Source organism: Microtus oregoni, unplaced genomic scaffold, assembly GCF_018167655.1.
Source record: "Microtus oregoni isolate MIOR12 unplaced genomic scaffold, Mior012 000008F_ref0000371, whole genome shotgun sequence".
Taxonomy (NCBI): domain Eukaryota; kingdom Metazoa; phylum Chordata; class Mammalia; order Rodentia; family Cricetidae; genus Microtus; species Microtus oregoni.
Genome location: NW_024543067.1, coordinates 7246276 through 7273740, shown reverse-complemented (window position 1 = coordinate 7273740; position 27465 = coordinate 7246276). Strand labels below are relative to the sequence as shown.

Below are 27465 nucleotides of genomic sequence, written 5' to 3'. Positions count from 1 at the left end.
CAAAGCCACAGAGAAACCCTGTCTCGAAAAAACAAAAAACAAAAAAAAAAATTAAGATTATATAGTTTGTATGAATTATATAATTTTTCATAATGTATTCATTGAAAAAGCAGAAAGTTTCATTAACTTTTTGAATATTTTAGTCGTCTTCTTACTGTAGGGCTGCATGTTGTATCCTTCTAGATTCTCAAGTTGATTTTGCATTCCTCTCATTTATAGGCTCTCAGAAACCTGCTCTAGATTTTCTGTGTTTGCTTGGCCTGGAGTGAAAATACAACTCTCTTGGTCTGTCCTGGCCAATCCTGTAGCCTCTGGCAATGCTTGTCTACTTAAATATTAATTAATTAAAATTAAGGACAATTATCAGTTTGGTTCCCAACTACAGTAGACCCAAGTGCTCAGCAATCACATGTGGCAAATGTCACTGTGTTGACACAGTGGTAACCTGCTGTGCTGTTGTTTTTGTTAGCTTGACAGAAACCAGGGTCACTCGAGAAACTCCACAGAGAAAATGTCGCCACCAGTTAGCCTGTAGGCAGATCTGGGGGACATCTCTTTAATTTAATGGTTGGTTTAGGAGTGCCCTGTCCCTTGTGAATGGTGCCCCCCTCTGCTCTGTAGATGGTATTTGTTTTAAGAAAGCAGACTGAGTGAGCCATGGAGAGCATGCCAGTCCACAGGGTTTCTTTATAGCCTCTGCTTCAGCTCCTGCTTCCGGGTTCCTGCTTGAGTTCCTGCCCCACTTCCCTTCATGATAGAATATAAACTGTAAGCTGAGGTAAAGCCTCCTCCCAAAGTTGCTTTGGGTTGTGGTGTCTTCTCACAGCAACAGAACACTAACTAGGACCACTGCCAATCAGAGCAGAAAGTTCTCCTGGGCAGCGCTCACCTTGCTCGTCTGCTTTCAAGCTAACACAGCAGGTAGCTTATGCATGACCCTTTCTACTGTTCATGTGGATTGCTTATCAGCTAATTTTAATAAAGATAATAATGGCCATAATGACAACAATAATAGGTAGGAACATTAATAGCCGTGGGTTCCAAGCGCTTTATTCTCCCAGATGTTTATTGTTTGTGGCAAATGGTTTACCAAGACATATATTTTTGTTTAAAGATAAACAAAATGAGAGACAAGCATTCTTTCTGGTTTCCTTTCTTATTCTCTAATAGGTATTATAAAGATGGAGTGTAGATAAAATATAAGAATTTACTGTGGGGGAAAAAAAGAACTAAATCCTAGCATGCATTTGTTGTATGTCATTAAATAAATAAAAACCAGCTTTAAAGAGGCGAAAAATGGACAGAAAACAGACAAGACAAAACTAATAGAAAAACTGAAAAAAATAGAGGACTGAGTAAGAGAAAGAAACGTTGAAGCAGGAAAGATAAAGTGCATTGCTAATATCAATCCTTTTATCATTTCAAAAATTTATTCTTTGAAAACATCATTATATATATATATATATATCTTAAGGAGCATAGGAGGGAATAAAATAATATCATTAAACAAACAAAGAAGCATCAGCTTCTTTGAAGGATATTCAAGAAAAGACTTGAGATGCCCCCACTGGACCCAGATGGTATTAGGATGAAATCAAAATGAAAACGAAGAAGAAGAAGAAGAAGAAGAAGAAGAGGAGGAGGAGGAGGAGGAGGAGGAGGAGGAAAACCTAGAATAGGTGACATCCAGAAGATGGTGAATCAACAGGGAAATTTCATTTCCTATAATCTCCAGAATATTCATAAAGAAAAATTCCCAAAGAACATTAGGCAGTGTAAAATGAAAATAGCAGCTAGAACTCAAAGAAAGTTGGCATGTGAAGGTGAGGGAGTCCTAATGTCACTTTCCAGTACTCAATTTGTGCTTAATGGTTCTCAGCAAGAAAAAGCACCATGTGGAAATCATGTGGAAACTCTGATTTGATTTACTAATCTGTTCCAAGGCAAAGAGGTCCTTGGACACAGTCACAGGGTGGCTTTGTCCACCATATGAAACCATTAGAAGTGACTAATGGCCTTCTCTAGTTGGCATCCTTAGGACAGGCTGGCTGTACTGGCTAGTTGCAGGCTGGTGTTGTATCCTGTAGTTTAACAATCAGGGTTCAGGAGAAAGTGTTGTCTGCTTTTCCTGTCACCTCCTTTTGTTTCCATAGCATTTTTGCAGCCGCTCTTTGGAGGGGGAAAAAAAAGCTTTGGGTAGGGGCGCCAGTGGGAGCTTGTATGAGGGTGATGGATCTCCCTGTTAAACCTGAATTGCACAATCCTGCATTTTTATCATTCTGATGACTATTGCTGGACGCAGGAAGCCTGTTTCCTTGCCAGCTGTTTATACTAGCAAATCAGAGGTTTGATACAATGCAGATGGTGATAACCTTTTGCCATACAGAATCCATGTCCAGTTTTTCTTTGGCAGCAAATTCTTTGTCTCATTCAGCATTCTGGACACCCCCCCCCCCAGATATGTAGCAGATGATGTAAACTATTTCAGAAACACAAAAGAAAAATGCCAAGCTTCTACTACATTCCATGGCCATTACCGCAGAGTCGTTTGGCTCTGAAGTCTTGGTATGAAAAATGTTTTATTGAATCGTGTTTTAATTCAAGAATAATGGGACAAGAAGATGGGGAGAGCTGTAAATCATTTTCAGTAATGCATCCTCCCTCGTCCATCTTTCAAGCACATTCCAGACCTAGATCTTGTGTAACTCTTTGCCTGGACCGCTGGTCCTGCCATTATTCTTGCTGTCTTCAGTTCCATGTATTGACTTGCCAACAGAGCTGATGGCTCCTGGAAATACCCACCAACGCCTCTGCAAGAGAAAATAGCAGAATCCCAGCTTAAGGTTTTGTGGGTGTTTTGTTTGTTTTAGATTTATTTATTTTTCTTAGTGTATACACATGTTTGATTTGCATGTGTTCCCGGTGTCCATGGAGGTCAGAAGAGGGTATCAGATTCCCTGGAACTAGAGTTATGGATGGTTTTGAGCAACCATGTGGGGGATGAGAACTAAGCCTGGATCCTCTGCAACAGCAACCAATGCTCTTAGCCACTGAACCATAGCTCTGCCTCCCACCCAGCTTTGGGTCTGTGTGTCTGATGAGCAGTAACTGTGAGAAGGATGTGCCGATGTCCACTCAGACCTGAGGGAAAGGCATTGGGGTCAACTGAGGCTAACATTCCAGAAAAGGATTTGTTCATTCTGAGAGGCACAAAAAGAAAATTAAATTTTAAGTATCATTTTAAATATTTGTTATTCTTCGAAATATTCAGATATTTATACAATGTTTATTGATCACATCCACCCCCTATTACCTCTCTCCAACTCCTCCTAGAGTAAATTTTGTACAAATATTACACATGTTTACACACTCACATTCCTCCTACTTATTCAGGACCAACTCACTCCAGCATCTTGAGAGTTTACCCACTCGGTTCACTGAACAAATGTTTATGAGCACATACTTCACACATACACTACTCTTGATAGCATGATCAAAAGGATCACAGTGAAAAAGAAAACGTCCTCTTCTCTCTTTCCCTCTTCGTCATTGTGCTCTTGTTTTCAATGTCTTGCTAACAGCTTTAGCAGCCATGCCCTCATCAACTGGCCATTCAAAATGACCACGAGCACTATGGAGTGTCTGTGGAGATGCAATTGTGGCTTCTGGGTGAAACTGAAAAGAGAGTGTCTATCTCTATCTCTATCTTTGTTCATGGCGGATAGCAAAGGCGAGGCAGACACAACCGCCTGCCTCCTGGAGAGCTGGAATGAAGGCTTGCCCTCCAAACATGGAGGAAAATTTGGATTTTACAAATTGCCTCATGTCATTTCAAACAGATAACTGGGCTTTCCCCCCAGAAACAGTACTGAGTATGTGTTCATATGGATGTTTCAGTCCGTTCCAATTATTGTTTGTGCTTGTACAACTTCCCCCTTTAATGTATACATACTACAAATGTAAACACACACCCCCGTGAGTATAAACTTGAGGTACTTAAGTGCATCCAATTTCTCATCTTCGTCTGCACCCAAGCTGCCCCTCGCTGCTGTGCGGGGGGGGGGGGGGGGGGCGGGGGGCTCCGCAGCTGCCCCTGCTTTCCCCGTCTTGTCTGTGCTAGTTCTTAGGCTTCTTTGTCTTCTGTCATGAGAAGCCCCAGCCAGCCTGTGTTGTACATTTCCTGCCCTCGGACAGAAATCAAACACTTTCTTCACAAATTTCTGGCACCTTCTAGTGGGCAATGGTATTTAGAGACTGCAGCCAGCTCATTTCTGCTGGGCTTGGTCCTTGATTGTGTGCATGCATGTGTGTGTGTGTGTGTGTGTGTGTGTGTGTGTGTGTGTGTGTCTTTGGGTAGATTCCTAGAAGTGAAATTGCTGGATGAAACAGAATTTAGAGAAGAATTTTATGAGCTGATTCTCGAGCTCAGCTGACAAAAGAAACCTTTAAGTCTAACCACAAATACTTTTTAAAAGAAAAAGATAGTTAAAATTTCCTTTCCAGTTATTAAAAAGACTATAAACCAATCGCACTTCAAGTTCTGTTGCAGTAACCAAGGACAGACAGACAAGAATAAAACAGAAAGGAGAGGCTCGATTAGGGAATAGAGTGGGGGAAATAATTCTCTAGCTGAATAAAAATGGAGGTAGTCTCCACTGTTCACTAAAGCAAGGCAAAATTCTAAGTGTATTTAAGAATTTTATAAATAAGAATTCTATTGCAATGCACAGGAGAACATTGAGCAGGTTTGGGGTGAGGAGGAGGCAGCAATCGCTGAGGCCTTCTCCTGAGTGAAGGCGGAACTGCTCTTTACTGGTAGCTGTAGACTGAGATTGCTGTCTGGCTCAGCTGCCTAGGACTTTAAATAGCCTGCCCTCAGCTGATCTCACTTCCAATCAAAACCGCCCTTACCTTCGAAATGCCCGGCTGCCGTTCTGAACACCCACACCCTTGAGCTGTGCAGCCTTCTCCTCTCCTCCCTGTCCTTCATCTGTCGTCCTATAAATGTGTGGAGATGCAGAGGTCCCAGTGAGACTCTCTACTCACTACCCAAGGGACCACGAGGTCCCATTGGGATGAGAAACTGTGTGTTGGAAAAAACATTTTCTTACAAGCTGGTGATGGTTTTTAAAACTCTATCTTACTGATGCTGAGTGGAATCATATTCTGTGGACATTTCTTCAGTGTTGTATTGGGGATGGAGCCCAGGTGTGAGTCGAACTAGCCATATACTCTACTCCCAGCCCAGAACTTTTCCTTTGATCCACATTTCCAACTGACGAAGCAGCAAGGCCATCTATGGGCATCCAAGAAACTCAAAACTAGAAGTTTCCAGTACTTCACTTTTGACAACTGAGTCATTATTAGATGGAATCTTCCCTCTTTCTGCAAAACTGCCCGGGGAATGGTCCCTCCTCAGATCTCCGCACTTCTGTTTTCTGAGTTGTACAATGGCCTTATGCATGGTCACATCACCCTTCCAAATATCCAAAAAGAAGAGGATATGTGACTCTCGGTGCCTCAAGGGATGTCCATCTGTCATCTTTTCTGTGACTCGATGGGTGTGGAGAGAGATTGGTACAGACTCCGAGTCTCACACAAGAGAAGAACATCTCCTTTCTCTAGCCTTTCCCCTCCCCTTCTCCCCAGAGGCTCTTGTCTGGGGATTAGACAACCTCACTCTTGGCATGCCTTTATCCCAGACCACCTGTCCTTCACCAAGGGGACAGTTTTTTAAACTCTAAGAACCAAGACCACAAAGACTGTTGATTAAGGCCCTGGTGTGTATTTGAGGAAAGTCTGTTAACACTGTGTGTCTTGTTTTGTCACACACCCAACCTTATGTGCTTGTCTTTCGGGGCTCCCATCTGACCTAGCTTCCATCGCTGGGCTTGATCCTTAGGATGTGTGGGGACAGGCTTAAACACTTCTTCCAAAAATGCTGGCCCTTTTAATGGTTTCTGGAGTCATTTGCAGTTTGATTTTCTTTAAATTTGGGTTGCAGCTTACAATAAAAAAGTTTAGGTAAGAATAATTCAATTATAAGCGACATCCTTTGAGTATCAATTGATAGACTTTTCTTTACTGGGAGATCAGTCTTATAATCTGAAAAAAAAATCTAGACTCACTAATGATTCTATTCCCTAAAGTAACTAAAATCGAATTTTTCAGATCATATCTTATTTTGAGAAAATCTAGGGTATAATTGTTGCTATTCTGGTCCGCTTTCTAGAAAGCAGGTAGTGGCTCTCCCATTGTTGCCTGATAATCCAGGCTGCCTTCTCAGATCTTGCTAGAAAATGTATCCTGCCTCTTCCTTGTCTTTCCCACGCAATTCTAAGGGAAAGTCTCAATAGACAGTTGGCTGACAAGGCTAGATCCACACCTGGAGCTCTGGTACCTTTGAGGTTTGATAAAGCCTTTCCGGCAATGGAATGTTAAAAGCTTCCCTTTGCTTCTGTCCATGGCCAAGGAGTTCCACACATCATAAAACAGAATGACCTGTCCTAAAACAATAAAGCTCAAATGTCAGAGTTAGCGGAGCCGTGTTTTCTCATGAAGATAGGATGCTGCCAAAACCTGATGATTTTATGCAAATCCTGGGTGGTCCAGAAAGATGAAGCATTGGATGAATTCTACATTTCTGAAGGAGTTGTGGAAAAACAAATATAGGCAGGAGGTCAGCCATCATAGGCCCTGAAAAAGACACTTTCTGATAAATTTCTCTAATTAGGCTGGGGGTGGTTTCGATGGAGAGAAAGGTGCAGTGCGGATGCTTAGAACTCGGGTTGGTTCATGTTTCCAGGTCTGGAGGAGACCTGAGAGACGATTAGCGCCACGGGAAGTGGTAGTTATTGAGTCAATGTTATTCTGTAAATCCTTGCTCTTCATTGGCCAGCTCAGTAGTACTAAGGATCATGGAGACGTGGTTATAACGATGATGATGACGACGACATTTTTTATACGGTTTTGAGATCATTTAGCGTCTGTGAAGCCATAGTCGATCCCGGTCTGTGTTCCTGGTTTTTTCTCACTGACTGGTGTTTCTCAGGCCCTGCCTCAGCTGGGAAAGCAAGCAGAGGGGCCGGCGCCACTCACGCTCGGATCTTCCCTGTGTCCTTACAGCAAATCCTTCGTCACTCTAGAGAGAATGCCACCAAAGTCATATTTCTCATCACCGATGGCTATTCCAATGGCGGAGATCCCAGACCCGTTGCAGCATCCCTGCGGGACTTTGGAGTGGAGATCTTCACGTTTGGGATTTGGCAGGGAAATATCCGGGAACTGAACGACATGGCTTCTGCCCCGAAGGACGAACACTGCTACCTGCTCCACAGTTTTGAAGAATTTGAGGCTCTAGCTCGCAGGGCATTGCATGAAGGTAATGGAAGCTAGTGGCATTACAGGCACCTTGAAATGTTGTCTTCGTTTGTTTTTTTGTTTTGTTTTGTTTTGTTTCTCTCTCTTGTTGCCTGAAGAAAAGTGATTTCAAGCTCTTACATTGCTCTTGGCAGAGCATGAGGCTCAGGAGCGCTTTGGGTGTCACGAAATACTCTGAATTGCCCGGAGATGGCATGCTGACCTGGCAGCAATCTTGTTTTGCTTTGTTTCTTAACATCTGTGATGCATCTTGCCTAGAATATCCATACGTCCCCACCTAGATCCATGGGCTGAATCGAGGTGTGTTTGGAGGCCACACACGGAGTGGGAAGCCTTGACTGAGATGGCCTTTACAGCTATCTGGACAGATGAAGTAAACATTCTGAGGCATGAGCACTGAATCTCATCAGAACGTTTCCAGAAATAGGAAGATAGGACGCTAAACACTTAACACATACTTCTTCCCCTGACAGCTTGGAGATAAATGGCTTTTGTCATAAGAGCGTCAGTCTTAAAGGGGGAGAAAAATTGGTAAATGCGTTAGTGCAACACACCACGTAGAAGGAGGGTTAGCCACACAGCTCTCAGTTAGATGAACTCGCCGGCTATAATGTGAGCCAGGAGAAAAGAATGTGAACTATGAGGAGCTGACAGGAGACTTAGCCGTGTGCCAAATTGGGCATGATTCTGGCAGGTACCCAAGTGAAAAATCTGACATAAAGTGGGAATCATAGCAATAGGCCGAAGCACCCTGTGAGGCTCAAAAAGCAAACAAACCGAAAAGCAGGTTAGCCCTGGTGCAGTTCCAAGAGAAGGGTTTCCAGTGGACTATAAGGCTATTGCTATGGATCTAGTAAAAAGGATTAGACTCTCTGGGTAGGGGTGGGGGACCTAGCTAAGCTTATTGGGGGTAAGAGTCCTAGAAAAAGGAGGGGGACTTAGAGGAGGGCTTGGAAGTGGGGAGGGAGTGAGCGTGGGGAGGAAAATAGGGCTTAGATTTAAATGCTAGGCCTATAACTGAAGTTTAATTTTTAAGAGTTAGGTCATAAAAAATTCAGAATTCTTGCATTTGGATCCCAGTTTAATCATCTATTAAATGGATGATTTGGGGGTAAATTATTTGTTAGGTTTCTGGTCAATAGAGTAGTACTTCACAGGCTTGCTATGGGGGTCAAGTAGGCTAAGGCACAAAAAGCAGCTGGAGAATAGCAGATGAGGCCTGCAAGGTGGAACATTGGATAAACGGTGCTTGCTGCTGAGGCGGACTACCTGAGTTTGATCCCCAGAACCTACATGGTGAAAAGAGGGGACCAATGTATGACCACACACACATACACTATATAAATGCAATAAAAATGAGAATTCCTGATAGTATGTGTAAAGGTTCAATAACTACTTTTCTTGCTATCAATTGCTTATTAAAGTGGGCCATTTGTTTTTAATTGCTTCAGGCAATCAAGGCTGGGCTTTAATATTCTCGTCTTTCAAAATAGGGATTATGTAATAATATGTACCATGGTTTTCTCAAGAGAATGAAATCTCTGCGTTTTACCAAGGCAGCAGTATCTAGCATGTGACTGGAAGTAACTGGTGCCTTCCTTTGCTTCTCCTTTCTTAGAGGAAGTGGCATGCTAGCTGGGGGAGCAGGGAGATTAGAGTTGGGGACAGTGGGTGTTGCTAGATGAGAGTATGAAGTTACGGATGCCGTGATCTATACATGATATATCAAATGACTCTCTAGCCCAGTTGTCCCTCTGTCTTATGAGACCGGCATAAAGAGAGTTAGTAAAGAAATAAGGGCAGACAGGAATGTCAAGGAAAAGGTTGTTTTACTGTCATGAACACTCCTCCACTAAACTCACTCCTAGAGTGTGTCACACTTTGGTTGACTCTCCAGAAGAATCTCTGCTTTTACTGAAAAGATGTAACGGCCTCAGGGATGTGCCTGATGTCCACGCTCTGAACACTCGCAGCGGCCCAGGTTACATCATGTTCCCTCTTACTCCTCCCCTTGGCCCAAACGCTACGGCACCACATTTGGTAGCCAGGCTTTCCTTGCTCCCTAAGGTCTTCTGTGGCCAACAGACCTCTGGTCCAGTTTCTCAGAACTAACTCCGGGGACCACTGTGCAAAACCTTTCACCCATTGCGTGATCTCCGGGCTGGGGTTTTAATGTGGTGCCTGATTTTGCTGAGCTCCTTTTCTCGAGACTGAGCCTTCCCCTTATTTTCGTCCCTAGTTACAGTACAGACTTAACATAAGGTCAGACGGTTCATATTTGAGGCCCTCTCTCATCTCCTTCCCAGATCTTCATCTGCAGACTGTCTGCTTTGCCAACAGTCACCCACTTGCATTCTTCCTAGGCGCCCATCCCTGTATCTGGACTGAGCAGCCTGACCCTAGCGCTGGAATTCAGGCTAAGATTTCTTAACTTCTTCAGCGGGAGATGTGTACCGACCGCTTGCTCCATTCGAGGCCATCCATCCTGGCTCAGTCATCTGCGGCCTTAACCCTGCCTTGAGTCTATTTCTGAACAGCTCTGCATGGGGATTCCTGCCATGCTTTCTTTCATCTCTTGGCGCAGATACTCAGAATTGTCTCTTTCTACATAACACATGTTCCTATGCTTAAAACTAAGAGGCAGACAGGATTATGGTTGTGTTATTTAATTTATGTGGTGACGTGCTGGGGTCAAATGACTCCAGATGTGATGGTATTTATTCTAGAGTCAGGAGCCCACAGCATCCTTACCCAGTGGTCAGGATTGGGGTTTTATTTTTAACTTTAACAAGGATTTGGAAAAGTCTGGCTACTGCTGCCTGACCTCATGCAGAGGTCAGGGAACGCGGCTGTGGGAAGCCAGGGGAATGAGCTGAAGGACTGAGTGTGTGGATTACCTGCTGCTGCTGAAGATTCTGCGGAGCTTTACTTCTGCCTGACCCTGCGTGGCCTCGAGCACTTAGGATGAGATTCCAGAATGAAGTAACTGAACTGGCCAGTGCTAACCCCCAGAGTGTGTTCCTGCAAACAGCACACATTCGTATGTGGGTTGTAGGGAACCGGGGCAAACCAGACAGGTTAGAAAAGCTATTTTCTCCAGCTTGCTCTTGGTCTGTAATGACTAGACAATGTAACAACAAGTTGTTGATTTGTTTTGATCGCCTGATATCTTATGTTCCTGGCAGATCTGCCTTCTGGGAGTTTTATCCAAGAGGAGATGGCCCACTGCTCGTATCTCTGTGAAGCTGGAAAGGACTGCTGTGACCGAATGGCCAGTTGCAAATGTGGGACACACACAGGTCAATTCGAATGCGTCTGTGAGAAGGGCTATTACGGGAAAGGTCTGCAGTATGAATGCACAGGTAAGTCTCCATTTGGGTCCGTCTATATCAGTCACTGGTTGCCGTGTAACAAATGAGCCTGCAACTCCACGGTTTTGGAAGTAGTTCTGGTTGCTCTTGAGTCTACTGGGTAACTCCTTTGGTCTCAGATATTCTGTCATCAGCTACGAGGTAGTTAGGATCTTGAGTGGGTTCTCTGAGATGTTTTGGCATTTGTTGACTGTGAACTGATCTAAAATCTTTTGAGACATGGGAGTCTGTCTTATATGAGGCTTCTCATACTCCATCAGGCTATCCTGGACTTGTTGGGGAAGTGGGTAATGACAGGCTTGGAGGATGAAGAATGAGAGCTTGCACAGCCTCAGAATGTGGAGGGATAATCGGGGTCTTTTATCTGTAGTCTACTCTGTCTTTTAAGTGTCTGAAGCTAAAATATGCCTCAGTCTATTAGATTGAAGCCAGTGGGATTCTGGTCCCTGTGGGTGGAGTTTTTCTTCCCTATTAGTCAGTTTCCAAATAACCATGCAGAAACTTATTATTAATTATAAATGCTTGGCCAGCAGCTCAGGCTTGTTACTAGCTAACTCTTGCATTTTAAATTAACCCATATTTCTTATCTATCCTCTGCCACATGACGGTGCATTCTTTCAACATGACAGGTTCATCTTGCTTCTGTCTGCCTCTGTTCATGACTATGAGACCCCACCCTTCTTCCCAGCATCTTTGTGTCTTTCTGCCCAACCCATACCTCCTGTCTAACTATGGGACAGTCAGCTGTTTCACTGAACCAATCAGAAGGTGCCTTGGCAAAGATACATCTTCACAGTGTACAAAAAGATTATTATTCCATAACAGGTCCCTGGCCTACAAATACTTGTCAGATTATCACAAAACCAGCAGCACACACCTGCTGTTTTAGCTTGTCACAAGACTCCATGAAAGGGTTCTGAACATGCCATCCCTGAAACATAGAACTCACTCCAATGACATTTGTAATTTTACTTCTCCACGTGTTCTAAAAAGACCTTAACACTCAATAATGAGATGCCCTCAGGTTTTTTTATGTGTTGCAATATATTTTAGGTGTAATTAATATTTAGAAATAGTCTATAGTTTTTCTGTATAGGGTTGTGTCCTTGTTTATATTGATTTTAATCTAAAACAGTAGCTTCCAGATTTCTGTGACGTGTTATTTGGAAAACTGTGTCCCCATGGAACTCGTTTCCCACCAGGACCACATAGGAGCAGAGCTCTGCTTTCCTCTGTGCTACAGGGTCACCCCTGTTTGTTTGTTTTTTTTTTAATGCGTGTAATATTATTTTGCTCCAGTGATTGGCGGGGAGGCCTGAGCTGCATCACAGACACATGGAGCCCCCTCTGTACCTGCTATTCTTCTTTTGCTCTTTCTCCTTCCCTCCTTGTAGGACACTGCCTCTTTGTCATTGTCTCACTCTCTTTTATTCTTGTTGTTCTTCATCTTACTCCTCTTTGTGTCTCTGGCCTCCCAGGCTCTGAGGCCAGATGGCCAACACATCCTTGCCAGGTCTGACCATCCATGTTCGCCCAGGAGATCTGCTACTCTCTTGGCCCCATTTCCACACCACCCAGCAGGCTTCCCTATTTAAACAGAAAGAGGAAAGAGATCAACCCAATGGCCTGCTACCTGGCACAGAGCCTCCTCTTGATTTTTTTCCCTTTTCTCAAATCTTCCCACACTCTCATCAACAGCCCAGCTTGGCACTTTCTGCAACAACGCTTCCCTCATTCCTCCTGTCCTAACCTACCAAACAGAGGCAGAAAATCTTATTTTCTTTGCTTGATGCTGTGTGGTCAGCATGTCTGCCTTCCGTGTGGTCCTAGACTGCACTGTTCCCTGCCAACAGACTGCTGTCTTCACTGTGTGACTGCCTGGCTGCATCAGTCACCAGCGGCCACAGTCTCCCTGTTGCTTCAAGGGGACTAGAATTTTGCATCCCACAGGATAAGTTGCAAGAACAAAGAGGTGGCAGTTCACAACCCTCTGTCCTCCCTGGAGACTAAATATTGAAAGGAACAACCGTCCACAATGTGTAGGAGGTTGGATACTATCGGAGTGTCAACAAAGGGGATCGGAGGCCTTCTGGTGTTCCCTCCAGCCAAGACGACGCACAGAAGGCTTAGTTCTCCACACAGTGCCCTGAATTAGCAAACCTCCATTTGATGCTTTCTGACAGGCAAGCCCGAAGTCAGATGGGGTTACACTGCTGTGAATATGCACACCGTCATCTTCAGCTGCTGTCTTTAAGAGCTGGAGGAAGTGGCATGGGAACTTGAAGATACATACTGTGACTTTGTATAGTTGGAGTATACTTCCTACAGCATGAAAGACTCCATGCCAGACTTGTCTCTCCAAAGGGCAGGGAGAAGTATTAGGTGTGTAGTAGCCAGTACTGAAAACTCAAGAGCTCCGAGTGCCTTTTAGAATCCATTAGGTTAACAAATGTCATGGAGCAGCCAAGGAACCCAAATCCACACTCCCTGCCTTTGGATCTGCACCCTAACTACACGGGTCAATTTGCAGTTACAAACTGTAATTGATGCCACCAAATATAAATGCCTGTGGTGTAATCGTTTATAAAAGAAAGGGCAGGGAGCAGTCACACCATGTGACAGGGCTCACATAGGAAGAGGAGAAGGAAGAAGCAGAGAAAGGGGCAGAGATGGGGTTAAAGACTGGTCCCCGGAGACAAGAGTAACAGGAAGGGGGGGGGGTTAAAAGGGAATGTACCAAATATGCACTGGTGGTGCTCTTAGTGGCTGCAGCTGAGGATGTAGACTGTAAGGACCCCAAGGTCAGGCCAGCACAGATGCCTGAATACTAATATTCCTCCTTTTTTATTTATTATAAAAGGTGAGGAGTTAGAAAGAAGTAGCAGGTGAGGCGGGGATGAGGACACCATGTTCTTGAGACTACTTCCTGCTGGCATGATGGGGTATTATTCATCTTTAGGGTAACTGAGAAAGCTGGGATGCTGGCCATGTCCTTGAGTATCTGGCTGTTTCACTTCACGGTCCTGGCTCTGTGGAACCAACAGGTGCCACTTGGACCCCGCAAAACCCTGTTCGAGCTGGATCCAAGTGGACTCCCTAGGGCTTAAAGCACCGATCCTTTCCCGTCATTACAGCATCGCCTGAACACCCTCCTTCTACACAATGTACCAGGAAATACAGGTGGTTGTTTACTGAGGGCAGTCATAGAGTTAGCACTTCTGGGGTGCTGCTGGTTCTCACCACCCAGACATGTTTCGTAGTCTTGTACCGCCAATTCTGTGGCCAACAGCTGGTAGTCCTGCAGCAATAGCTGATTAGGAATGGTCAGTGGGGCTCCAAAAAACATCTCAGCGGAAAGGAGGAAGTATAAACCATGACACAGTTCCCATGAGTGAGACGATTTTTAGAGGACACGGGCTGCTCCGTGATTTGTCAAACACAGAGCAGTGGCTAATGGTACCAGGACTTTGAGAAAAGTCAGAAGGGGAAGGGAGGAGTGTGCTCGAGAAATGCAGCCTCTCATCCAGGAGAATAGTCAGGGGTGGGTAGCCCTGTCAGAGACCCAATTGCCCATACTGACTGGAAGGCAAAACTGCCAGTGAATGAGGAAGCAGATTTGCTGCAGGTGGGTAGGGCCCCAGTGTGAAGTGATTACCTTTCAGTGGGCTCTGCCACTGAGCAAACATGCCTCATGCAACAGAATGAATGTAAGTGGTTTATTTGGGGGAGGGAAAAGGCAGAAGAGTAAAAGGGTGAAAGGGAGATATACCTCCTTCCATCTATCGGGGTCGCTGGCAGAATGTTGCCAAGTTCCCATAAGATATCAGGATATAAAGGCCAGGAAGCAGATTTTTCGCAGGCTTATTCCCCATGAGTGAGGTAGAACAAGATCCAATGGCTTGTATCAAGTGAGGATCGAGAGAGAAAAACACAAGCCGCTTGGTGATTTGTCATTCAAGGAATGGGGCCAAAGGGCAAAGCTCTAAAGACCCAGGGGTTCAAAGCACGAGAAAGGCACAGGCTACCAGTAAGCCATCATGCAAAGGGCAGGGGCTAAGGGCTCTGAGAGGCGTGATTACCTGGATCCAGGGCTTCATGAGGCTAAAAAGTGAGAAACCACACTTGAGAGACAAGTCCTCATTCACGGGAAAGAGCCCAGGTGGGGAAGCAGGAGGGACTCACCAATCACGCCACTGTTGAATGAAGGGACCCAGTGATCTGGAGAAGCGAGGCTCTCATATGTGGACTGGGTTCCAGGGTCCCAGCATACCTCAGACTGCCTGTGGGGAAGAGGAGGGAGCAGGAGAGCCTTTCTCGGGGAACCAATGTTATAATTTATAAAAGAAACAGCAGGAAGGAGTCACACCATGCAACAGGGCTCACATTGGAAATGTATTGGAAAAGGAGAAAAAAGGGACAGAGAAAAAAGCGGAGAGGGAGGCAGCTGGGGACAAGAGTGACAGAAGAGAAATGTGGAGGGAGAGAAAGAGACAGATATGTATATATAGAGAGATGGGAGGTGGGCAAGGACCACCTTTTAAATGGGAATGTAGTGAATGTGCACAGGAGGTACTCTTAGTGGCTGAAGCTTAGGGTGCACATATTCTGTCTGGACCCAAAGGGCAGGCCAGTACAGATGCCTGAATACTAACACATGGTATGGAGTAAGGCTCTAGGGAAGGCTAAGGCACTCTACTAAGAAGAACGAGGCTCACTCTGTTCAAGGGAGAAGACGCCGATACCAATTCTCACTGTTAGGAAGCCCAACGTGTGTCCTCACAGAAACGTTTCTTTTTGGAAGCCAGTCACTCCTTTTTCAGAGTCAGAAGCAATCTTAGAGATGATCTATTTTAAACCTCTCATTTTGCAAGAGGAAATTGAGGCCTTGGCAAGATGAGAATTTGATCAGGTTGACTCGCCTTGCCATCAGTAGGACACAGAAATCAAGCCAGGATGCTTTTCTCCAAGTTCTGTATCACTTCTAAGCTGTCTGGCTGCATATTTCCCCAGTCTTTGAAAATAGCCCTTGTACATCTTGCTTTTCTGAGACCAGAGACATGGAATTATGCTCAAAATATTTAAAAATTTAGAAAGATCCGACTGAAGTTAAAACTCTGCTAATTACTATCAGGTCCAAAGGAAGCTCCATTTCTGCAAAGTCTGGTTAGGAAAAAGCCAGCATTCCTCAGGAACTCGTGAAGTCAGTTCCCCTCTACCAAAGGATGAGACTTTGGACAAGTTAACCCTGCAAAATAAACTTAATTATGGCTACGTGTGCACACACAGCACACATGGAGGCATGCACATGTGCACACACACACACACACTATATAATCACTTCCTCACTGCTGTGACAGAACACCTGGCCAACCAACTGAAGTGAGGAAGGGTTTGATTTTGCTCATCGTTTAAAAGTACAGTCCATCATGGTGAGGAAGTCGCATCTCCAGGAGTGTGAACACATATCACACTTTCATTCAGGAACACATGAGAGATGAATGCCAGGACTTCAGCTTGCTTTTCCCATAGGACTTCATTCTATAGAAGGCTGCAGCCCACATATAAGGTGGCTCCTCCCACTTGAACTAACCTAATGTAGAAACTCCCTCACAGACGCACCCAGAGATTTGTCTCTAGAGTGATTCTAGATCCTGTCAGGTTGATAATATTAACCATCTCATACACACACACACACACACACACACGCACATGTATGTCTATGTATATAGGTTCATACTGATATATAGATATCTATGTGAAAGCATGTGTAGATATGAACATAGACAAATTGTATGTGCATAGACTGTGAAATTAGCTGAGAAAATAAAGAAACCTATTTCTTCCATTTCTGACTCTATTGCCGGTCTAATGTCTTGTTCTTGGCCCTCAACGGGCATCTGGACTGTCATAATGTTGATGGCAATGGTGATGTCATAAAAGTGACAACATAATGACCGACAACAATATTCAGTAATAAGAACTAGATGAGAGACACCTTTTCAGACATTGGTCTATATCAACTCATTTAACTCTCTGAAGAGCTAAGAGGTCCGATCGCTTGGCCCCAGAAACATAGCTATGAGAACTGAGGTGTTAGCAGGTTATCTGGCTCCAGTATCTCCTGTCTAATCATAATGATAGACATTTAAAAATATACTCAAATTACAAACGTAGTGTCAAGGTGTACATAATGTCACATGCTGTTAATCTTAGCACTTGCAGGCTAGGGAAGGAGGATCATGGGTTTAAAGCCAGTCTAGGCTATATAGCAAGGTTGATGCAATATAAATATGTTACATTAATTTTAAGTTAATTCATTCCTAATAATATCATTATTTGATCTTTTCAACTCACAAAATAGCAGCTTCATATGGTTCAACCAAGTACCAGAACAAAAAAGAACAGAATGAGATATAGAAGATCCAAGCCAGCACACCACACACCCTTGCTTAGCGTATTAAACTACGGTCCCTTTCCAGAATCTCCACAGCATTGTATGAAGGATTTGCATGATTTGAGGTCTCTCTCACCTTTGGCTAAATGTCAAAATGCTCACACACTCCTCTGAATTCTATGCTATCTCATTTCTTAGCCTCAGAATTTGGCTCCTGGCTCCTTTTCCCAGCAAGGATAGCTATTGTCTTTGTTTCTGCTTCATCACATTGATGGGCAGTGGCTTCCTGATATGTCCTGTATTTCCACCTGCTTTTCTTCAGACCCTGAAATAAAGGTTCAAAAGAAAATGATATAGTGTGCCTACCTAGGGCACTAGTCACTTTTCACACTGCTGGAACAAAACAAACAATATGGCAAAAATAAAAAAAAAGTAACTTAAAGGAGGGATGGGTTATTTCCTCCTCTGGCTTGAGTAGATTCGGTCCATCAGTTCTACAGCAGCAGGAACTAAAGGCAGCTGCACAGGGCATCTGCTGTCAGTATACAGACAGTGACGGACCCTGTGCTCGCTCACTCTGTTTATTCAGCCCAGGTCCTCATTCCATAAAATGCTGCACTCTGCACGTAGGGTGGGTCTCTCTACCTCAATTTACCCAGCCCAGAAACTCCATCACAGACATCCCTGGAGGTTTGTTTCCATGGTGATTATAAATCCCATCGAATAAAAAATAAGACTCATCATAACATCGAATATTGAAGCCTCACGGAGTTCAATATCCGGCTTTAAAAAAAGAAGAAAATGTCCTGGAAAAAGGAAATGGGTAAAAACTTACCTTTGAAATCAGACTCTTCTGGACCAAACTCCCAACTGAAACCTCAGACAACTGTATTTTTCTCGTGTCTGCCTTGCTGAGTCCTTCAGCCAAAAGCTTGTGGCACCTCACGTTCTGTTACAGTGTGGTTGATATATTTGGAAACATTTATATTTGCTTGACCCTTGCCAACAACAAATTAAATTCAGTGTACAACTGATTTGCTAGAATAGCCCATTTTAAGATGGCTAGATCATCAAATCAGTTTGAAGCAGCCAGGGAATTCTTGTAAATCTGACTGGTTGCAGCTGTCCTGGGTTCCCCAGGAGAGGAGCAAGAGACGTGGAGTACAGGGCCAATAGGCATCTTGAGGACACTACTTCTTCCAGAGACTGACCATTTCAGTGAGTGTGAAATGAACCAAGCAAAATTGTACCTCCATACGGGCCAAGGATGAGGCCCCTACATAACCTGAGCAGAGTTCTAACTATATTACATTTCCAGAAAGGAGGATACCATACAGAAATAGAAATGTGTAAATATTTATATAGGAATATCGCATTATACATGTACCTAAATGCATGTAACTTCCCACCCCTGCTCTGCACACAGACACACACACACACACCAGAGCATGCACGCACACACACACACACACACACACACGTGCATGCACACATGCCTATATAAATATTATGTCATTCCTTTAGAAAGAGAAGACAAAGAATTCTAGAAATTCTTGCATGGAAACAAAAACATTGGGAAATCTTGTCCTCTGAGGAGAACTTCACTGTTCCCTCCTCCCATCTCCCCAGTGGTACCTAGTGATAGATTTATAAGGTGTAAGGAATGTGCGCCGTGAATTCCTCTTCGTGCTTTATGAGGGAACATTGCTAGTGCGGAGACATGTCTTCCTGTCAGCTCAGTGGAGAAGTTTGTACCTGCTGCCTAGAGCAGGCTGGTTTCCTCTAGTTTCCACTCAGTGAGGTGAGTGTTCAGCCCTGAGGGCATTTTCCAATCAATCACTACTCCATAGTAATGATGTATACAGTTAGACCATGAGCATGTATTAGTGTGTACTAGTTCCCTTCCTGTTGCTGTGATAGAATACCATGACCAAAAATATCTTACGGAAAAATTAATTTACTTTGGTTTGTGGTTCCAGAGAGAGTCCGCAGTGTGGGCTTGAAGAGACAAGGCAATCAGTGGCAGAAGCAGGAGATCCTATCTTTAGCCTTTAGCCCCGTACACAGGAAGTATGGTGGTGGTGTGGGGGGAACAAGGCAAAGCTATAAAACCTCAAAATTGGTACCCCAGCGAAAAACTTCTAGCAGGCTGTACCTTCCAGAAAAAAAAATCCATAACCTCTGCAAACAGCGCCACCAACTGACAGCCAGGCATAATGCAGGAGTCTACAAGGACATTCTCATTCAAACCTCTATTGATGGGATGTATCATAAGACGCTAATGACAAGGTACATTACTCTGTAGACATAAGCATAAGAATATACCCAGCAGTCTAAAGATTTCAAGAAGAATTGCCACCAAGAATTCTACTTTTCATTGCAAAACATTACTTCCCTTCCCCTGCCCCACTGCCAGCAACTCTTTCCATCCACAATGACAAGAGAACAAAGCACTTAAAATCTGCTAAACCATATTGCCAGGCAGTGTGGATCATGGGTCAAAATATCGAAAACCTGTGGATCCCTGCTTGATTCCAGTGTCTTGGCATTTTAAGACAGATAATGCATCACTCTCAAATACAGCTACCGCAATTTAAGCGCTAAAGGAAGTTCGAGTCTCTCACCAGGTGTTTTAGAGAATGATCCCAGGCCTTGGCATAATGGTCAAAAGCAAAGAGTTGTTTGCTTGTCTGTAGTGGGAAAAGGAATGGATTAAGGAACACCCCGGGACCTGAATCCATATTCAGAGTACTGATGTGAGCTTTAGGTTGAGACAGAGGAAAAATTGAGACAAAACACAAAGTGTGCCTAATTAACCCTGGTTTGGTCCCCTGGCTCATTGTCTCCACTCCAGCCCTGTAAGATGGGGGAGGTCCTCATTGCTTGGGGGAACAAGAAGGTTCTTCTAAGATGATTATTTCAGCTCTAGGCCACAGTCTGAGTCTCCTGGGAACTTCCCTGGAGCCTGTCAATCCTGGAAGGAAGCCAGGGACTCCAGAGGGAGGCTTTAAGACAATGTCTTATCTTTCAGCTACACCAAAGGAGATGACAGACCCAGAGTGAGGGCACCAATGGCTGGCTTCCACATGCTTCTTAGTTACCCAGGGGACTTGGTGCTTCCCGGCAAAAACAGCCTCCAAGGAGCTGCTTCAATTACTCAGCACATTCATCTGCGAGCAAGCACATTTTTAAGCACAGAAATCTTGCTTTGTTTCTTAATTCTCTTACAGTTCTACCACATGCTTCTAATGCTTATGTCTCAAGTCCTCCCACTAGTACAGCGATGTTCTTCCCCGCCACCAAAATTGTTGTAAAGACCGACTTTTTTTTTTCTATTAAAGATGGTCAATGTTCCATGAACCATCTTTGAAAACCTGTGCACATACCTGTTTGACCAACTCCAGGACACTGGTACAACCAGACTCTGCCCTTCCCAACTGTTAGATTCTGAAGTTGGGACCCCAGATTCAGCAGTGGGGTGAGACACAGTCACTGCCCTGCAGTAGGATACAAACTAAAGTGTTCCACCCTTCACCCAAGTGCTGCCTAGCCTGGTTTGGGCTGCTGTGCATCTTTTTGGAAAAGTAAATCACCTTGTCCAGTTGCTTTCTCTTTGTTTGTGTGTCTCTTTGTGTGACCCCAGGGATATTTTTTCTAACATGGTAAATACACATTAAAATTAAATTTTAAATGTTCTCTAACAATAATTGCTGATTGGTTGAATTGTCTCTATTGTTTGCACATGATTTTCCATATATACATTTTGATTATAAGAATATTGGTAGAAATTCATCCCTTCCTGAGGTTGATGATGAATGTTCGTGTGGATTTTGTTTTTTTTTACTACTCAATGTTTTATTTTGAAAAATATAACATGAACTTTATTTCTCTGAATGAAAATCTTAATGGACTTTAGCCTTGAAAATGTCCTTCATATAAATATATAATTGGGACTTAAAAGAGTTTGTTACTGACTTTGGGAGTCCCAATCAGTGCCCTGAGTCAGGTTCAGCCACAGTTCTCAATAAGCCAGCGAAAAGAGCAGAACTGGAAGTGGAAAGCAGAGAAGGGAAGAGGGTCAAAGAGACCCAACAAACCCAGTGAGTCTGCCCTTAGGCCCTGAAGCGAGTGAGATCAAGGTTTCAACAGAGGGCTACGGCTGTGCACATCCAAGCAGTCACAGCTAGCATGTGGTCCAGCCCACCATAGACTCATCATTACCTGGGCTTCAGTCTTATCCCACACGGCAATCTAGCAAGTTGTTAAAATTATGTAAAATCTCTTTCAGGAGAAAACAAGTTTCCCCTCTGGCTGGCAAATTCTCTTTCTCCCAGGTGAGATTCCTGGGTGAATTCCCATTTCTCCTGTGCCTATTGTTTTAATAGTCCGATAATTTGATTGAGATACAAGTGTCTCTGTGGAATTCCTTCATTCCTGTCAGGCCTGTCACAAGCTGTGTTATGTTGCTGGGTCTGAATTTGTGGATTTCCTTCCAACTTACATGCCAAAGGTGACATCAGTTATCTGTCATTTTTTAAAAAGCTGCTCTTAATGGCTTATCAGCTGGTAATTCCTCTGGGTCCCTTTTCAACTTCATTGGAATTAGAAAAATGGAAATCATTTGACTTGCAAAAGCAGCTAGTACTGTGTCATTATTGGCACTGCGTTCTCAATTTCTGAGAAGGCACCAATGGGTTTTACTAGAAGTACCACCAGGCTGCCTGTTTCTGTCAGTGTTCTCTGGTAAATCCTGGAGTTCTGCTGTGCCACGTAGTACCTGATGGGGAGGGAGCACCTCCCAGGGGTCTTGGTTAATGATTTTTAGAGGGTTTGCATGTGGTCATCCACTATGGTAACAGGGAAGGAAGGGACTGGCGAACCGTGAGTGGATTCACCCTTTAGCTCAGTTTTGTAAAGGTGACTTCTGGAATGTCCTTTGATAGAGCAGTGAACTAGCAAAGAGTGCTGTCTGTAGTATGAAGGAATGGACCAGAGAAGTCTCCAATTGAGAAAAGAGCCTTGATGCTTAGGGCGAGTTTCTTGCGAGCACTTTCATAGGTAGCTTTAGTTTTCAACTTGCTGTATCTGGGGAGAGGGAACCACGGGTCAGGAGTTGCTTCCATCTAACTGACCTGTAGGCACGTCTATGGGGGTCTTTTCTTAATTGATATAGGAGGGCCCAGCCCACTGTGGGCGGTACCATCCCTAGGCAGGTGGGTGTGGACGGAACAAAGAAAGGTAGCTAACTGTTAGTTTAAAAGCCAGCCAGTAAGCGGTATTCCTCCCTCCCTGGTAGTCTCTCTCCGGTCCTCAACTTCAGGTTGAGTCTTGAGCTCTGACTTCTGAACGTGATGGCCTGTTACCTATAAGCTGAAATAAACCCTTTCATTCACCCAAGTTGATGTTGGTCAGCATTGTATCATCAAATCAAAGCAAGCTAGACCACGCCATGAGAAGGACAGTCCGGATTGGCCGGTGTGCTGCTCTGGCAGGTTAGTGGGAGCCACTAGGCGCTCACTTAATTTTCAATTGTCACTGACTTGGTCATGCAAGCAAGGGCAGTCCTACCTGAACAAAGCTCGGTCTGAGTCAAAGGGATCTGGGCTGCAGCTCTGCCATGTTGTGCTACAGAATTCAGTAACAAATAGTTTGAGATCCCTGGGCCATGCCTGTGAAAATTACTGATTGAGACTAGCTCCATTTCCCGGCCTCTTATTAATGCCCACCCCCCCCCCAACAGGAAGCCTGTGAAGACAGAGTGAAAGGTCTTAGATGGGGGTTCAAGTGGAAACTGGGATGCTCTCCCCTGATGCCTGAGGCCATCTTACAATTTGTAGAAAGTCTTCAGACAAGGGCTAGAAATTTGTAAATGTAACGGACACATGTTTGTCCTTCCCCCAGAACAAAGGGGTCAGGGACACAGGTTGCCTCCATTGTCTCTGCTCTTGTTTGAAAACACAATTTTATAATTCAAGTCAGAGAGGAGGAAAATGGGGTCCTACAGACCATCCATTTTTGAAGGTGAAAATAGTCTCAGGGGCTTTGTGGAATGTAAGATCCCCTCATCCCAGGCCTGACATAGTCCTTTGGCTCCAGGTCCATTCTTCTGAGAGATCTATAATAGATGTAATTTGGAATTTTTCTCTGGATGTTGGCTTGAACTCCTCTTGCATATCCATTAAGCACACTGTGATTGGCAGCGTTAATTGTCAACTTTACAGAATCTAGAATTGTGCAGGGGCCAGGCCTTCGGACATACCTAGTGGGTAGTGCCGTTCCCTCATTGGGATCCTGAACACCATGGTGGGGAAAGGGAGCTGAGTGGCATTCATCTGTTGCTTGACTGTGGCTGCAGAGTGATCAGTAACCTCAAGTTCCTGTGGCTGAAGCTTCCCCATTATGGTAGACTGACATCTAGACTGGTGAGCCATAATGGACCCTTCCTACCTTAATTTACGTTTGTCAGGGCATTTAGCCCAGCAAAAGGGAAAGAAACTAGGTTACACTGTTGTGAGGCACCATCAAAAACACAGATGAACACGTCTGTGTCTTTTCACGGTGCCAGGATTCATCAAATAGCAAATTAACAAGGTGCAATAGTCTCATTGAGAGCGCGCGCACACACACATACACGCACACACAGAACAGGGCAAGGGAGAGAGATTTGTTGTGAGAAATGGAATATGTGTGTGAACTGATGGTTAATATGAGTAATTAAAACTGGAGTAAGATAACCTGCATTTGCCTTCACAATGGCTGGGAACGAAGTGGGGCTATCTGGACAGCCGCTGCCAATATTAACAAATTAAATCTGTGCACTAACATGAGATTTACAAACACTGCTATTTCTCTTTGTAAAGAGTTTAAGAAGAACTACCAGAGGCAGGTGGCAATGGAAAGGTTGAATTCTTGCTTGAGTGTCTTTGTAGAAACTCACACCACAGCTTCCTCAAGCTGCTTGTAGTTGTGAGGGCCCTGCTTGTGTCTCCTCAGTTCCTTTGCCCGGAATCTTCCATGGCTTCTGTGTTCAACACTCACCAGTTCTCCAGTACTCACAGAAAATCCTTCTCTGACCCAGTATCGGCTCTTAGCTCTCCCTCCCAAAGTTTATCAGTCTGACACAGATGGAGATGCCGGGGTGCCCTTCATTTTTCTCCCTGTTTTCTTACTACATAGCATTGCTATTTAGGGTATGCCTTCTTTTACATTTTGTGAATTGCTTCAGGGTATAATTATATTTTTTATTATTATTATTTTATAGCCCATGTTTCATGGCATGTGAACTTGGAATGGTCATTAAATTTTTAGTGAATGAATGAGTAAATAAATAAAATGCGTTGCATGTTTAGATGCTAGAGCACGGCATATGGGAACTCTGCTGGGTTCTCAGTTTCCTGGGAATTTTCCATTCCTCTTATAGAGAATTGGAGGTGAACAAATCTACTGACCCTGAACATCCCTGGCTCAGAATCAAAGGGAACCATCTGGAAGGCTGAGTTCAACAATAGGAAGTGGCTAATCACACACTTATCTCTTTCATGTTATTTAGTTAGTGAGATTGCTTCCAAATTTGTTCCAAAGATTCTTTCTCTCTCTCTCTCTCTCTCTCTCTCTCTCTCTCTCTCTCTCTCTCTCTCTATGTGTATGTGTACGCATGCACACACACACACGCACCTGCGTACCACTTGTTTGCCTGCCTTAAAGGCCTGTGATGAAGTTTCGATTCATACAGCGGTCAGCACAAGGCATTAACATTCCGGGGTATTTTGCACGTGTTTACCATTTACCATTTGCATAGTATAACATCTAGCAAATGCACAATGCAAACCATGATTACCATATGTAGCATGAGACTAACAGATGGGAGACTTTTGTTAGGATGAGATTTACAGATCTTGCCAAAAAAAATACAGGGGATACTATATGAAGATAAACATAGAACAATTTTTGAGAAAAATGCATGCCACATGTGGATATTTATGGCAAAAGGAGAAAATGTCACAAAATAGCACGTTTTATTATTTTATGAAAATATCACAAAATAACATATTTTATTATTTTATACTTAATATGAAAAGAATTGTCTTATCATTTGCATGTTATGCTGTTTCTCCCTTGGAAAATCCAGAGGAATCAAAGGGAAACCAGTAACATCAGCAGCATAGGTTTGTAAGGAAGTCAGAGAAATACTTTGAAATCAATAATTGTCTTAGGAATGAACATTAAGCTTAAAAACAGAAAGTTTCCATGAGTAGCAGTAAGAAATCTATGCACTTCCTAAGAAGAATCTGAAAGGGCTTTGTGTGCCCTTCCTGAGGAGCTGTCTTAGATGGATGGGAGAGTGAGTATTAATCTGCAATCTGCCCTTTCTAGTCTCCCAGTGCCTTTCTTCAGATGCTAGTCCATGTCTGGAGATGTCTATAAAGCAGAGAGAGCTAAATAGTAATGGTGAAGTCTTTTGTGATTTTAGAGCCCGCCCCCGGTGACACAGCTCCGCCAACAAGGCTACTCTTGCCTAGCCTTCCCAAACAGTTCCATCAACTGGTGACCAAGTATTCAAGCATATGAGCCTGTGGGGCCCATGTTCATTCAAACCACCACAGATGTGAGATTGATGCGACCATTTTTGCTGCCACAAGGATCACTCGGTTTGTCTGATACAGCCCTAACCACTTCCTCCAACTCCTAGCACCTCCACCTCTGGAAACCACCAATCTGTTGTCTAATTACATAATATCGTTTCAAAAATGATCTATAAATGGAGTCATGCAGCATTGTGAGGCTGGCACTGTTCATCCAGCCTGGTTCCCTAGGCTCTCCCTCTTGCATGTTCGATAGTTTGTTCCTTTGTGTGGGTAAGGACTATTTAGTAGTAGAAATACACCCCAGTTTGACCCCCTGGCAGCTGGAGAGCATCTGGGCTATGTTCAGTTTGGGTGTGTTTTAGTGTTGTCTTATTGCTGTCGTCAAGCACCCTGAGCAGAAGTGACCTGGGGAGCAAAGGGTTTGTTTGGCTTACACTTCCAGGTCACAGTCCAGTCGTTTGATGGAAGTCAGGGCAGAAACCTTGGGGAAATGCTACTTGCTGGCTTCCTCTCCAGCCTGTTCTCTGACACATGTGCAGCTGGCTTTCTCACTCAGCCCAGGACTACCTACCTAGGGATGGTGTAACGCACACTGGGCTGGGCCTTCCTGCACCAATTAATTATCAAGACCCCAACAGGCATGCCCACAGGCCAATCTAATTGGGGAAAACTCCCAAACAAGGCCTTCTTCTCAGATGACTGTAGACTGTGTCAAAGTTGACAATTAATGCTAAATATGGGTGGGAGTGGAAGGCTGGAAAGGGTGGGGGATAAGAAAATGGGCAGGTAGGGTGAATGGTGAGCATTTGTGTTATGGCTAAGGCTGCCGTAAACATTTGTGCATACATGTATTTATGAGCTAAATGTCCAGTAGTAAGATGGTATGGAAACATAGTACCCATGTGCTTAGTTTAAAAAACAAACAAAATATCCAACACAGTTTTACACTCCCACCAGAAACACACGAGTGAGGCTGGATAGGATATATCTACTGTACTTCTAGCACTCAGGAGATTGACACAGGAGGATTCCATGTCTGAGGCCAGCCTGGGCTACATAGGAAGCCTGACTTTAAAATAAAATAATGAGGAAGAGCAGAAGAGAGGAGGGAGAGTGGGGAAGGAGAGAACGAGGGACTTGTGCTTCCGTGTCTCTGTGTGTTTTCGGCACGTCTTCTTACTGATGTTCGTCATTCTGATAGGGATGCTGCGGCATCTCATTTTCCTTTGGATGTCTCCAGTGAAACTGGATATCCTTTTGCATGCGTGTTTGTGACGGATGCCTTCTGTGGGGAACCGTCTCTGCTGATTCTTTATCCTTGTTCTAGTTGGTTCATTTTCAGAACATGAGAATTCTTTGTATTTGTGCATGCTAGGTCTGCGCCAGCTGTGTAATTCACAAACGGCATCCCTCATTCTCTAGCATTTATTTCTCGTTCTCTCTATTGTCTGAGAACATGGTTGTCTCGTTTTTATTGTATGTCCTCCACCCCCTGCCGTCCTCCCACATCCCTGCTTCTGCCTCTTGTCACATATGTTCCGTCACCCTCCTTCATTTCCTCTTTGCTTATTCATCTTTCATAATGACCTTTGTGCGCTCATGTTTCACAGAGAGAGAGAGAGAGAGAGAGAGAGAGAGAGAGAGAAAGAGAGAGACTAAGTTTAAATCTACTCTTCTGGGGTCTGTTTTATTTCAATTAACACAATTATCTCCAGTTTCATTCATTTTCCTGGGA

At 44.1% G+C, this 27465-nt stretch overlaps 1 protein-coding gene across 1 annotated transcript in view; it reads left to right on the top strand.

Annotated features, from left to right (window-relative positions):
* Positions 1-27465, top strand: part of Svep1 (sushi, von Willebrand factor type A, EGF and pentraxin domain containing 1) — a 154486-nt gene that overhangs the window by 18348 nt on the left and 108673 nt on the right. Inside the window, exons 2-3 of the mRNA XM_041657727.1 lie at positions 7126-7381; positions 10566-10742. Coding sequence (XP_041513661.1) covers positions 7126-7381; positions 10566-10742 — 433 coding nt within the window. The remainder of the gene's footprint in view (positions 1-7125; positions 7382-10565; positions 10743-27465) is intronic.